This window comes from Bos mutus, chromosome 6 (assembly GCF_027580195.1).
Source record: "Bos mutus isolate GX-2022 chromosome 6, NWIPB_WYAK_1.1, whole genome shotgun sequence".
Taxonomy (NCBI): Eukaryota; Metazoa; Chordata; class Mammalia; order Artiodactyla; family Bovidae; genus Bos; species Bos mutus.
Genome location: NC_091622.1, coordinates 22,211,051 through 22,226,027, shown reverse-complemented (window position 1 = coordinate 22,226,027; position 14,977 = coordinate 22,211,051). Strand labels below are relative to the sequence as shown.

The 14,977-nt window shown below is 42.6% G+C and overlaps 1 protein-coding gene across 2 annotated transcripts in view; it reads left to right on the top strand.

Annotated features, from left to right (window-relative positions):
- Positions 1-14,977, top strand: part of NFKB1 (nuclear factor kappa B subunit 1) — a 124,587-nt gene that overhangs the window by 101,127 nt on the left and 8,483 nt on the right. For both annotated transcript variants that reach the window (XM_070372091.1, XM_070372090.1), the window contains exons 13-19: positions 472-561; positions 2,541-2,726; positions 4,208-4,349; positions 7,686-7,800; positions 13,557-13,758; positions 14,369-14,538; positions 14,859-14,961. In XM_070372091.1, the coding sequence (XP_070228192.1) occupies positions 472-561; positions 2,541-2,726; positions 4,208-4,349; positions 7,686-7,800; positions 13,557-13,758; positions 14,369-14,538; positions 14,859-14,961 (1,008 nt within the window). The remainder of the gene's footprint in view (positions 1-471; positions 562-2,540; positions 2,727-4,207; positions 4,350-7,685; positions 7,801-13,556; positions 13,759-14,368; positions 14,539-14,858; positions 14,962-14,977) is intronic.

Here is a 14,977-nt window from a genome sequence, read left to right as displayed (position 1 = left end):
ACAGAGTATGACTGATACCCACTGCTACCCCAAAGAGTTTTACCAGCTTACGCCTCCACCAAAAAAGGCATGCGAGTGACCAGTGGGGGCGTGTTTCTATTGAGGAGTCAGTAGATGTGTTTGGTTTGGTTCAGTTTTTTCTCTCCAGAGGTTAGTTCACTGTCTTCTGTGTCCGCCAGTCCGAGTCTGGGTGGTAGCCCCTCGCCGTTAGACTCTCCCCACCGTGAGGGAGTGGGAGGCCTCAGATATGAACTTCTGCACACTCCCCAGAGTCTGGCTTCTGCCCAAGTGGCCAGACTGTCAGCCAGGCCAGAATGGAATGTTCAGGATCCCACGACCCCGTGATGCGTCTTACTAACTCACAACAGAAGCGACGTGTCAGACACACCGAAGCCTGTGCTCACCTGATGGGGGGGAGGCTCTTTTTTTTCAATTGTCATGAGGTTTCAATTGTTACACCTGCCATTTCAGGGTATGGCTTCCCCCACTATGGATTCCCCACGTATGGCGGAATTACCTTCCATACTGGAACCACTAAATCTAATGCTGGGATGAAGCATGGTAAGTAGCGCTTTTTTTTTTTTTCCCCAGTCATTACTAACACAACATTATCTTGAAAACTAATAAACGCAAATAAATTAAGACAATAACTTCTTTCCCCAAAACTATCATTTCCTGTGGAGAGTAGACATTCTATTCCTGATGCTCTGTTTATATTTATATATTTACTTTGTACGTGGCATGAACAGGGGAAAGATAAGAACATTAGGAAAAAGCATAAAGAGACTTACCTATTCAAACGTAACATCACCAAACTTACCTATTCTCTCTCTCTCTTTTTTTTTAATCAAATACTACACTTTTGAAGACATTTAGAATTTTATAGGGATGGTCTTTTCTCATCAAATGTACCCTCTAATTAGCAGTTGTTCATGTGTTCATGCTTCATATTACATGTCCATTCCAGTGTTGTTGCTGTTCATTCGCCCAGTCTTGTCAGACTCTTTGCAACCCCATGAACTGCAGCACACCAGGCCTCCCTATCCCTCATCATCTCCCAAAATTTGCCCAAGTTCATGTCCATTGCATTGGTGATGCCATCCAGCCATCGCATCCTCTGACACCCTCTTCTGCCCTCAGTCTTTCCCAGCGTCAGGGCCTTTTCCAATGAGTTGGCTGTTTGCATCAGATGACCAAAATACTGGAGTTTCAACTTCAGCATCAGTCCTTCCAACAAGTTTTCAGGGTTGATTTCCCTTAAGATTGACTGGTTGATCTCCTTGTAGTCCAACGGATTCTCAGGAGTCTTCTCCAGCATCACAGATCAAAGGCATCAATTCTTCGATGTACAATTCCAGTGTACCTATTGAAAAAAGAATACAAAAAGGTCTTCTCGTGTGTTCAACAGATGTTGAAGATGTCAGATGCTTTTACATGTTTTAATCATCTTCTTGATTCCACTCACTGTAAAGAAAACATTAGTTTCTCCATTTTATAGAGAGAGCACATCAAGGTTCACAGATGACCATTTACTCACTGAAGATACCTATTTGTTAGTGGCAGGACCAGAATTTGAACCAGGTCTGCCTGTAAAACCTCAGTGCTCTCATAGTAGCTGTCATATAGTGTAGTGAGACCTGAATGAGGATGATCAGAAACTGCACAGGTTAACTCCCACAGTGAAGAATATGAATTTAGACCACATCTTCACAATTTGCTTGAGCACTGGATGGGGAAAATAGCTGCTCTGCTTTCAAGAATTTTAAAAATGCCACTTCCTTGTAATTCCTAGAAGAGCTTTACTTCATTTTCCTCCTTTCCAAATAAACAGGATAAGATGTACATTTTTAGAAATGTAAAAATATGTTTTTTAAGCTCTTAAAGTTCTCATCACAAGAAAAGAATTTGTAACTCTATACACTGATAGATGTTAAACTGGATTTATTGTAATGATCATTTTGCAACTTACACAAATATTGAGTCGTCATACTGTATATGTAAAATTATTACAATGTTATATGTCAATTATACCTCAATTTAAAAAAAGTTTTCTGGAAGTGACTTTAAAATAGCTTCAAACTGGGTTACTTATGACCATTTTTTAAACAATTTTTACCTATTATGATTTATTCTCTGTGATACTGTTGTTAAAGAGTTCAGTGATTTGCACTCATAAGTTATATAGCCAAGAGGCAACCAAGTATAATACAAAGAATGGCTCTGAAGTCTTTGCACTGAAAGCTGTACAAAGTTTCTTTCTTCAGGAAAATAAGAATGAAAATAAACAAAAGTAACAAATAGCTGCCTAAGTCCCACAATTTCAAGAGAAAATAACATCAACAGTTAGTGACATTGTAGGTGTTAACATATCCTGGAAAACAGATCATTTTAAAAGGAATTTTAAATTAACTGTTTTTCTTTTCCCTTTGCAGTAAACCTGCCTCTACCTTTGGCTGACCTTTGCTGAAACAGTGAATTATAACTGAATAGATTTTACTGAGAAAAGGCTGATTTTTTTTTTTTTTTGGCTTTTATCTTAGGAACCATAGACACCCCATCTAAAAATGACCCTGAAAGTTGTGGCAAGAGTGATGACAGAGAGGTTGTAAATCTCTCTGAGCAAGTAACAGAAACCACAGAACAAGATGGAGGATCCTGCAAGGGGGGCACTGCAGCTAACCTGACGTGCTCCGTAGGAGTAAAGGAAGAGAACCGCAGCTTCCAGGGTGAGCGAGCTCGTGCAGGATGGAGGGCCGCGTGGCACTGGCTGGGGAGGGCTGAGTCAGGTCTGGGTGGAGAACCTGTTTCAGAAGACAGGTTTATCTCCTGTTGATCTGAAGACTGAAGATGACACATCCACATCGGGTTCCGTGTGCTCTTCGGAGCCCGGTATGCCTTTCGAAAAGCCTGTGCCGGGTCATTTTATTCACACTGGGGTTTCCATTTGCCCAGTGTTATCTCTGACAATAAAGTACAGACATTTACATATGCTTCTCCAGTCATGTCATGCAGTTTTAGGGTATCAGGAAAGATAATCTAAATCATTTCCACCACAGACAATAGAGAGCAGTTTGCATAGTTTTGAGTCTCCCTTCTCTGACTGTAGCTTGACTTGTCACACTGAGGTGGAACTTCGCCTGAAAATGGAACTTTTCCCTTTATGCTACTGCCTTCTTTGGAGAATTAGGATTAGGAGAGACAGCGAAAATCTGGAACCAGTACCCATTAGGGTATGTGTCACGAGTCTGGGTCATCCCAGATTATGCTTGGAAGACCTCTTCTGTAAGAGAAAGACAGTAAATAAGTAGAACTGGGGGCTACATAGGGTTTCTGCTGCATGTTCTTTTTTTCTTTTCTTAAATAAATGTACACACCATGCTTAGCTAGGGGGCCATAAAAAACAGGCCACACACAGGATTTGGCCTGCAAGCCACAAGTTTCCTCCCACTGACCTTCAGGAAGCAAAGTTTACAAGAACACCAATGGCTGTAAAGCAACTATACCCCAGTAAAAATTAATAAAACAAAGTCACAGACGATAAAAATAAAGACCTAACAAACACCAGTGGCTCAGAGAGAGTCTGTCTGTCTGTGGCAGAGACTGGTTTTTGACACTTCCTGCCCAGCAAGAGAGTCATTTAAGATTCCAGTGAAGGATTATTTCCCCAAGAGATTGATTATTTACAACTGTGGCAAAATCCAGTGAACATTATTCGGAGATTGATTATTCCCCTTAAAATAACAGACATTTCTGAATTTCTTTTCCCCAAAAAAATTGTAGACAGGTTTTTTGAGATCAACCTCTATATTTATCAGTGAGCCAACATCCACTTGTGGTTTTTGCAGTGAACACAGTCCAAAAGCACTGAAAGGTGTGTGTGTGTGCGCGTGCTCGCTCAGTCGCATCCGAGTCTTTGCGACCCTGTGGACTGTAGCCTGCCAGGCTCCTCTGCCCATGGGATTCTCCAGGAAAAGACTCCATTTCCAGGGAATCTTCCCAGCCAAGGGATCGAACTTGTGTCTGCTGGGTTGGCAGCTGGATTCTGCCATTTGCGCTACCAGGGAGGGCCCTGAAAGGAGCATTTTCCACTAAATCAATGTGTCGCAGGGTCTCAGAGTGCTGATGCTGACGGTGTTGGCCCCAAGCATGCCATTCCTGTAGAGCAAGTGTAGGAAACTCAACTGTGACTGTGATCATTGCCTTGCAGATAACCTCTTTCTGGAGAAGGCTATGCAGCTGGCCAAGCAGCACGCCAACGCCCTCTTTGACTACGCAGTGACAGGAGACGTGAAGATGCTGCTGGCCGTCCAGCGCCATCTCACTGCCGTGCAGGATGAGAACGGGGACAGGTAAGTCAGGACTTTTGTAAACAAGGTGTTTTAAAGGGACAAAGAGAGAAAAGAATTGTGTGCATGCTGGCTAGAGATGAGATGAATTGATTGAAGTCACTGGATCCTGCTACTGAAGCATTCCCTCAAGAAAAAGAATGCAGTAAGGCTGAGTAGTGTGATCTGCCTCTCTATCCCATGGTTCCCACCTGTTGAGTTCTAAAATAGCTGGTTACTCATCTAAGAGTACAACAGTCTGGGTTAGAAAACTAAGATGTGTGTGGGGAATGGTACTTTTTGAAAAGCCCTGCTTCATTTGTTGGAATAAGATTTAGAATAATATCTAATAAACATTTTGTTTATTGGAATATTTTTGTTTATTGGAATAATGTAATAAAGTTTGGTCTTACCAAATGTCTAAAGTGCTTATTATCCCAACTGCATACCTGTGGTAACAGTAATCTCAAGGAAAAACCCAACAGAGAACAGCACAAGAGCAACAATGACAAAATGATTAAGAGGCCGTCGTCATTCTCTCCCGGTTGACAGTTCCTTCTCTACTGCCTGTGTTCACGGTCACCAGTCTGTGACTGGACCAGACTCTTCTGACTGCTCTCACCCACGTGGTGTGGGAATCTGCCCTTCCACCACCATGCTTCCCACCTCTGCTATTACAGGGCTCATAAGTGCAGGGACACCTGGCTTCTTTCTAAAACAGTTCTCCTCATCCTCTCACTGAGACTTCTAAAATAATCTCAAAAGCTGATAAAAATAGCAAGCAACAGCAGCTCTCAAGTCCAAGTCAAGTGGTTTGCTCAAAACCTTCCCTAAAATAGCATCAACAGTGAGAAATCCTTCTCTCTGGAAGAGCTCTTGGGTGCTGTGTCTTAAACCTAGTTTAAACACTGAACCAAATGCTTTAGGAAAGTGCCAACCTCGGGGTTTCAAAGAGAGACCTTTGTTCTCATTCCTTGCAGTGTAACCAAGGATGTGGTGTAACCACTGGCCTTGTTATACAGTACGGGAGGAACCAGCACAGCCGTCGTTGTGTAATGTCATCCACAGCAGAACGTGTTTTACAGGGTTAAATAATCCAGTTAGCGTTCAGTAGCATATAACCACAAGAGAAAGCAGTTAACCAGGACAGGACAGCAGTATTGCAGATGACATTCTTAGGGACCAGCTGATGAGCCTAAGAAAGGTGAGTGCGTGTTAAGTTAGAAAGGGACCGCGGGTGTCTGAAGGGAGGACTGTGAAAAGGGATACAGGCACACGCATTTAAGTGGGGGCATTGAGGCAAAGGTACGAACGTGTGTGAGGACCTGGAAATACATGGAGAGGCTGGGGATGGAGCCTTTCCTGCCCAGGCAGGAAGTGAATCCTTAGAATCCCCTCCCAGGCCCCCAAATACTCTCACGCAAGCACACCCTCCCTCTGGACTCCCCGCAGTGGGAAGCCAGACAGGTGAGACTGGGGAGACCAAGGAAGAGTCCTCATAAGAATGCAGACAGGAATAGCGTTGAGCCTTCACAGCTCAGGTCCTTGTTTTCACTGAGCTTATTGTATTCGGCTATTAATCTGAATCCTGTGGCCATTAGTCATCACAGAAAATACAATGAAAAAAAAAATAAAAACTTCTGGTACTGGGGAAATTCCCATGAGGGTGTGAAAATTTATGGGGGAGGGGGAATGTACTTCTGCTATGAAATGCTGAGCTACACATGGAAATTTTTAGGCAGTTTTTGAAGTACGACCTTTTTCTTGGTATACATACATCACGTCTGCATCAGACTTCAGGACCTTTTCATCCATCTTCTTTCAGTCCTAGGTTTCAAAAGATAGTACTGAAACCCTGAGATAATTCATTTAAAAATCCCTCTCAAATAATGATGCCACAGTTTAGTTTTTCAGGCTCTCTTATGTCAGTGTTAATCCCACGTAATACACACTTGCTATTGCCAAGAACGTGGCCTGAGTAAAATGACACCTGCCATGCTTAGAGAAAACGCAGCCTGTGCTCAAACCTCATACGTGCTGCCACCACGGGCTCCTCCAGGTGTGCGCTGCACCGTGATCTCTCCATACCTCGGAGGGTTCCTCACCCTGGATGTTCACCACCACCCCACAGAGCAGCGCACACGTGCCCCTGAAGCAGGAGACCTTAAGGAATTAAGGGATGGCTTTGGAGCAAGACAGTCATGGACTTAATATATGACCTGGATTGAGTTCTCTTATACCCATAAGTCTCAGTTTCATCACCAAAAATTAAGGATAATATTACCTACCTTGTAAGACTATGATTAATATGATAATGTATGTCAAATGCTTAGTGTAGTCTGGTACTAAAAGCTCTAAACAAATAGTAGCCATTTTTTATTCTTGTGTCATTTCCAATTAATTTTAATAGTAAATTTTTTTAGTAATTAAAAAAATTTTGTTCCTAGGACTGATGCTTGGCACCTGCCAATATTTTCAGCCTCATTACTGTAAGCCCTCAGTTTGTTCAGTCATCCTTATTTTAGTGTCTAAATTGTGTACCAGGGCTGTAAGGCTGACCCAGAGAGAACCAGCCTCCAAGAGGCTCAGAAGACAGAGAGGATGTACAGAAAACTGTAGTTGCTCAACCAAGCAGGAAACTTGAGCGGGGCACAGCTTGCTCTGCCTTGGAAACTGAGAAAGTCTTCTCCAAGGATGTAAGTTTTGGACTGGAGCATGAAGGATAAAGAGGCACTGTTGAGGCAGACAAGAGGAGCAAAACCATTCCAGGCAGCGGAGAGAATTCAGGGGAGAAATACAATCACATTGTTCCTCCAGAGGTTTGCATCAAGGCTTCTTCCTGTAGTTAAGAGCCTAACTCTACTCTCCCCTCTTGGGATCTAGGAAGTTCTTCAAGAGCCACCTCCTTGTATTTTGGAAGAGGGGGCAGGGCTAGGTGAGATAACTATATTTTTCTGAACAAATCCTAGTTCAGGCATATCATCTCATCATCATATCATCTGTGAGTCCAAGTAAGGCAGGGAAAAGTTAGAGAAGAAAATGCCCTGAAACCATAGCACAGAGGCAGGACTAGGATTTGAACTTGGAGACTTCTCTGCCTCAAAGTCCAGGCTCCTTTACACGTCAAGGAGTCTGAACTGAGCCCCGAGAAACCAGGCAGGCTCTGTAAGTGAGCAGGCAGTAGAGCACACCCACCTCAGATTCAGGATGTTTCATAGATTCCAGACATTTGCGCGCCAAAGGAAACTAGGTGTGAGAGCCAAATTCAGTTTACAAATCTAATCCTATCGTGGGAACCTGTTTTCTTTTTTTTTTCCATTAACACTTTAGCTGATTATTGCCACTATATTTTTATTCCAGTGTCTTACACTTGGCAATCATCCACCTTCATAATCAGCTTGTGAGAGATCTGCTGGAAGTCACATCTGGCTTGATTTCTGATGAAATTATCAACATGAGAAATGATCTCTACCAGGTAAGCAGAAATATCAAGGAGACAATTGAAGAAAAACCCATGGTGTGTACGTGTGGTTGTGTGTGTATTAACAGTAGCATATAATGTTAACAGCAAAAATAAAACAACATGTCTCTGTAGGTAATATCAAAAAAGCCCATTACATAGGAATGTTCTTTTATGAATGAGGATCCTTTGATCTATGGGTATAATAGCAGTCACTCCACAATGAAATTCAGCATCCTGCCGAGAGACTGCAAACTTGAAGCTTCAGAAACTTGCCAAAGCAGACAGTCTACTGCAGGATAAATACATCACCCCTGTCGAGAAAAAATAGAATTGAAAAAACTTTTCAGTTAGAAAAGCCAGTGATTTACAAGAATTTTGAAGTGTGCTGAACATGTTGACAGCATCTAGATTAAATGGTTGTCAAATGAAGGGTGCTGAGTCAAGAATAAAGAAAACTAAAAAGGTTGCTTGAGAAGGAAAAAGTGTCCTTCAAAAAACAGAAAATTCAAAACACAAAATAATAATAATGTTCAAGGTGAAGAAAACAGGGAACACTAAAGAGATTTGCCCAAATCAGATTCACACAGAAATCGGGTAGACTTAAAAGCAGGCTGAGGAACTCTTGTTACAGAGGTCAAGTATCTCAGAGAGCAGAGCTGACTGGAGACTCAGTGAGGCTGCCTGGTGGGCACACGCAGATTTCAGGTGAGGAAAGGAGACTGAGGGTGTCACAAGCAAAGCTGGGATGCTGGTGCAAGGAGCCGCAGACCCCGGCCAGCCCCCCAGGCCAAGGGGCCATGCTGGGAGGAGGTGAGTAGGGTCTGCTTCCTCCCTCTCCCCCTGGTATTCTCCCTTCCTGCTGCCTTTTACCGGCCCCACCAGCCTTCTCTACAGCCTCCTGGTCTTGTGCCCTTCTCAGTTTTTCTGTTTTCTCCTTCCCTTCAAGACTCGAAATGACTTCCCAGTCCTCCCTGGCCTCCACGGCATGCACGGATGCCTGACTCAAGCCTATCCCTCCCTCTAAAAATACAGACACCACCATGTACAGTTATTTATACAGTAAAGGTGCTTGTTCCAGTTCTCAGTTTTTAAAGCAGTGATGTGAGTCATTTTCTAAACGCAATAGCACTGAAATGTTTACATGTAGCTCCCAATAGATTTTTATCTGTGAATAGATAGATCAAGTTGATCTGTGTCTCCTGATACTGGAAAGTAACAGTTTCCCATTGGGTATTAAGCCATTAGGACATGTCTTTGGCCATCATGCTTAAGATCAAAGGGAAAATGAAGTTGGGGAATTCTTCACTGACTCATAACTAGGAATGAGGTCTAATTTTAGGTATGTATTTAAAGGATAGCTTCTTCACATTTTCATACCAGTTTGGGTGTTGCTGGTATTTGGAAAGTCACTTGCCCATAAAGCTTGAGTCTCTCAGGCTTCAGGACCAACTATTCCTTTCACCATCACAAGTGTGCAGATAAAACTGGAAATGGGACCTTGCACTTCTCAGTCCCCCTTTCAAAGAGTGCTTAAGTTTAGTGCCTGTATGTCAGATTCAAGGAATTGTTTTTCTGTTTATAAATAGGACCTGCAAAGGACACTGCACAACAGGCTTAGTAGTTGTGATTTATTATGTGCCAAACTCCGCACTGTATCATTCGGGTACACCTATCGAGACTCTCCACTGTGCTCGGACAAAACTCTGAAACCACTCCCTTTGACGCTTCCATGCCTTCTGATGTGGGGACTCTTGGGGGCATGCAGATCCACTTCTCACACCCCTTTACCATTGTTTTCATTGATGGGCAAGGATTTGGGACCCCCTGGCTGGCCTTTAAGGTGTCAAACACACACCCAATGGTGACTTTTATTTGGGAACTAGAAACCCACTAATATTTAAACTTCCATTTTTTCTGTTGTAAAGGTTCTGTTAGCTATTCTTGATGGGAAATTATACAGTTCCCTAAATAATTTGGATTATTTGGCAATTGTCTGAAACATGCTCCCAAAATACCTTTCACTAATCTTAGTACATTTCTGTGGCCATCTGTCGTGATCAAATCTCTCTTCCACCCACCCTCTAGAGAAAGCCACACTCAAAATAATATAAGTACATAGGGTTAAGCTTTTTCTGAAAATATTTCTGAAATCTATTCCTTTTAAACTATTTTCTCTTCTCCCATTCCTCTCCCTGCAACATAAACAACCACTCTAGTTTGATATCAATTTTATTTGCATATGTTCCTATAAAACATGAGTGGGGGGTTTGTGCATGTATTTTTTGTTTTTAATTATCATATGTATGTTTGCAGTTTTTAAAATAGTACATAAAGATATGCCTTAGAGAATCAAAGTTACCCTCCCTAGCAGCATACAAGTTCTCAGCCTCACTCCCAAATATAACGATTATAAGTATTTCCCTAGGTATTTGCTACCTTAACATATATACTTTAGACAGATATTTTAATATACATTTTCAAATTTTATTTTTAATTGGAGGATAATTGCTTTACAATGTTGTGTTGGTTTCTGATGTATAACAGCATGAGTCATCCGTAAGTATACGTGTGGCCCCTCCCTGCCAGCCTTCTACATCGTCACAGACCACGCGTTATCCTGCAGCTTTCCAGTAGCCCTCTGGTTTACATATGGTAGTATACACATTTCAGTGCCGCTCTGTTCGTCCCACCTCTCCTTCCCCTGCCATGTCCACAACTCTGTTCTCTGCTTGGGTCTCTATTCCTTCCCTCTCCTTTCCCTGCCATGTCCACAACTCTGTTCTCTGCTTGGGTCTCTATTCCTGCCCTGCAAGGAGGTTCATCAGTACCATCGTTCTGGATTGCACATGTATGCACTAATATACAATATTTGTTTTTCTCTTTCCGACTTCACTCTGTGCAACATGCTCTAGGTTCATCCATCTCACTAGAACTGACTCGCCTGTGTTCCTTTTTATGGCTGAGTAATAGTCCATTGTATATACGTACCACAGCTTCTTTATCCATTCATCTGTTGCTGGACATCTAGGCTGTTTCCGTGTCCTAGCTATTGTAAATAGTGCTGCAGTGAACATTGAAGTACATGTGTCTCCACAGTGGCTGTATCAGTTACATTCCCCCAACAGTGCAGGAACGTTCCCTTTTCTCCACACCCTCTCTAGCACTTATTGTTGGTAGATTTTTTGGTGATGGCCATTCTGACCAGTGTCAGGCAGTACCTCATTGTAGTTTTGATTTGCATTCTGAATAGTGATGTTGAGCATCTTTTCATGTGTTTGTTGCCCATCTGTCTGTCTTCTTTGGAGAAATGTCTGTTTAGGTCTTTGGCCCATTTTTTGATTGGGTTGTTTTTCTGGTATTGAGATGTATGAGCTGCTTATGTATCTTGAAGACTAATCCTTTGTTAGTTGTTTCATTTGCAGTTAGTTTCTCCCATTCTGAGGCTTGTCTTTTCATCTTATTTATAGTTTCCTTTGCTGTGCAAAAGCTTTTAAGTTTAATTAGGTCCCACTTGTTTATTTTTGTTTTTATTTCCAGTATTCTTGGAGGTGGGTCAAAGAGGATCTTGCTGTGATTTATGTCAAAGAGTGTTTGGCCTGTGTTTTCCTCTAAGAGTTTTATTGTTTCTGGCCTTATATTTGAGTTTAGTTTTGGGTATAGTGTTAGGAAAGTTTATTCTTACATGCAGTCCATGGTATATTATACATACTGCTTCTGCTTTGCATAAAACTTTAAATTTCTAATTTCAGATTCATAGGTGGTTGCAAAAAGTGTGCTAGGAGGTTGCATGTACCCTTTCCCTGGTTTCCCCAGTGATAACATCTTGTGTAACTCCAGTCCAGTATCAAAGCCAGGCAACTGATACAATCCACAGATCTAATTTGCGTTTTGCCAGTTGTACATGCACTCGCATGTGTCCGTACAGTTCTTCGTGCATGTATGTGTAAGTTGCATAGGTGGCTTTGTCCTACGTGTCACGATATCTCTGCCTTCACTGTTTGTGGAATTTATCCATGCACCTGTGTATACAACTAGTTCATTGTTTCTACCCCTGAAGAGGATCCTGTTGTGTACATCTTCGATCTGTTATGTACCTGTTTCCCAACAGTTGACCCTTAGCTAGCTTCTCACTTCCTACCGCCACAGACAGTACTTCAGTGCAGAGCCTCACTCACGTGCCTTGTGGATTTGTGTCCCTCAGGCAGGACTTGGGTTGCTGGGGTATTTGTTTACTTGGCTCTGCAAAATGTCTGCCTAAGTCCACATGCCAGCAAGCATGGTATTAAAAGTTCCTAGATTCCTACATTGTACAATTACTTAAGATATAATCCTGGGGTTTAGGATCTAAAGCCTAAAATATCATAGAAAACCTTCCATGGGACCATAGAGAGAAAAAAAAAACTTAATAAATTTTTTTTTCACTAATGGTAAGAGATTTTGTATGATATGAAAATTATATTAAAACTACAGATGTTAAATCTCTGAATGGTATAATGTAATTTCAGGTCTTTTTTCCAATTTCATTCTCTTTCCTTTCCTCATCTCCCCAAATGACATATCTGATTACTAAACACAGTTTATTTTTTTATTTTGAGAGGAAGGCTCATGGCTATAATGTCTAAAGTTCCAAGGATATGATTCATTTCAAGCCAGGCTATAGTTCTAAAGGATGAAAAAAAGGGGGGTGGGGTAGAAAAAAAAGAGCGTATAAATTTGGGGGGAAAATCCTGTTTTGTTTGTTGTATTAAATCATCACTGTAATGACACAGCACAGTATCTGTCACCCCACTCACCTGGCGTGCCCAGCAAGGATGTTGGTGGCCCACCTGCTGTCAGTGCTACAGCCAGTAACTGTTTACTGAGAAGGGAAGTCTAGGCAGATTGTCCTGAGAGAGACTGGATTTCACAGGCTGCTGTGAAATAGGCTGATCTGTATAAAAATATACTGCTGTTCTGGCAGTGACCTAAGTTCTTTGAAAGATACTTTCTTGAGTGTGTTTGTCTTACTCATCTCGAAAATGCAGTTTTCAAAACATCTCATCTGCATTCACTGAGGTGCCGTTTTGTGGCAGGATAATCAAATGGACTACTTATGCACCTGTTACATGTCAGCAGCCTGGCTTGTTTGTCCATCTGAGCCTCCTCTGTGAGGGGGCTCTCTTGTTCTATTATGCCTTTGAGAATCCTTTTATAAAGCTTGGTGGCAGAATCCTGTTGATTGGCCTCGTGGAGCTTGTACATGGAACAATATTTTTTAATTTACCAAATTTTTTTGCATGTCATTATAGAATGACAGTACCTTTGTCAATTGGTTTCTGCTGGGTAGTTTGTTTAAACTTTTTCAGTAAAACCATAAGTTGATTTGGTTCATTAACATCTGATTTCTAAGCTGAAGGTAAGACTCCTACTAGAAATTCAAGAAAACTAAATTTACTAATAGGAGTTAACTGTCAAAAATCAATTGACTGTAGCCAGAAACAAAGCTATTGAGAATTGTAAAAAATAAATAAAAATTTTTTAAAATAAAAAGAATTGTAAATGTAAAAAGTAGTTTTGATAACTGACTAAATGTCAGTCCAGTATATATATATCATTAGCATATGATATGGAATGGAGAGTAACTCATTTGCACAGGTGAGAACTTAATCTGGAAATGAAATATGGCCCCTTAGTATGATTCCACCTATTGTAGTCACAGCTAAGCCAGTGGATTACAAGTGTCTGTGCCACTGACCAGTGTCACCCCCTGCCTCTCCTCCACTCCCTAGACACCCCTGCACTTGGCAGTGATCACCAGACAGGAAGCTGTGGTGGAGGACTTGCTGAGGGCTGGCGCTGACCTGAGCCTCCTGGACCGCTTGGGTAACTCTGTTTTGCACCTCGCTGCCAAAGAAGGACATGATAAAATTCTCGGTATTTTACTCAAGCACAAAAAGGCAGCACAACTTATTGACCACCCCAACGGGGAAGGTAAGAGACAATCACGCATTGTGGTGTACCTCTGTCTGCTTTCTAAACAATAAGTAGCTACCAGATAAATGTGTGTATTTAATCTTCACCCCAAAGTGCTTTCCTTAACCACTTGGAATTCATCATCTCTTATGGAAATTTCCATTGCTGGCTGCAGCTAATTCCTTTAAAGATGATCTGGAATAGTCAGTAGGAGGGAAAAGCAGAGCCTGAGCAAACACCATTCTTGATATGTAGAAAAAGTAGTAGCTGCTCAGTCATGTCTGACTATCTGCCATCCCATGGACTGTAGTCCGCCAGGCTACACATTCTCTAGGCAAGATACTGGAGTGGGTTATCATTCCTTTCTCCTGACCCAGGGATCAAACCTGGGTCTCCTGCATTGCAGGCAGATTCTTTACCATCTGAGCCAGCAGGGAAGCCCCCTTAATATGTAGAAAGCATCCTTTATTCAGAGAATGTTTATGTGCTCTCATTGTCTCTAGAACACAAAAGGAGTCTGGGGTTTACATGCAGGACAGCTGACTTACAGCGCCTGTAAAGACTGGAGACCCATGCTGACCCCCAACAGCCTTCCTTCCCCATGACCATCCCTGTGCTTGGGCCGTAGGTCTGAATGCCATCCATGTAGCCATGATGAGCAACAGCTTGCCGTGTCTGCTGTTGCTGATGGCCGCGGGGGCTGACGTTAACGCCCAGGAGCGGAAGTCGGGGCGCACGGCGCTGCACCTGGCCGTGGAGCACGACAACGTCTCCTTGGCTGGCTGCCTGCTCCTGGAGGTGAGGGATGCACTTACCTGCCTTCTCATTCAATTCCCAAAGGGTATTTGGGAAAATCTTTTCAAAGAACAACTTCGCTAACAGCTCATCTCCCTATCGTTGGCTCTACCTGTGTAGTATCTACTGGAGGCTCCAGAATAGCCACTCAGGCCCTCCAGTATTCCCCTGCCTGGCATCTCTGAGGATCTCTGCACTGGCAGAGCCTGCCTAGAATACAACTGGGCTGGTAACATGACCTGGAGAGCCATGCAGACAGGGGAGGTGGGACAAAAGGGCGAGAGGACCTTGAACTAACCCTTTTCTGTGTGGGCGGATTTTAGGGTGATGCCCACGTGGACAGCACCACTTATGACGGGACTACACCCCTGCACATAGCGGCCGGCAGAGGGTCCACCAGGCTGGCAGCTCTTCTCAAAGCAGCAGGTAAGGCAGCGTGGCA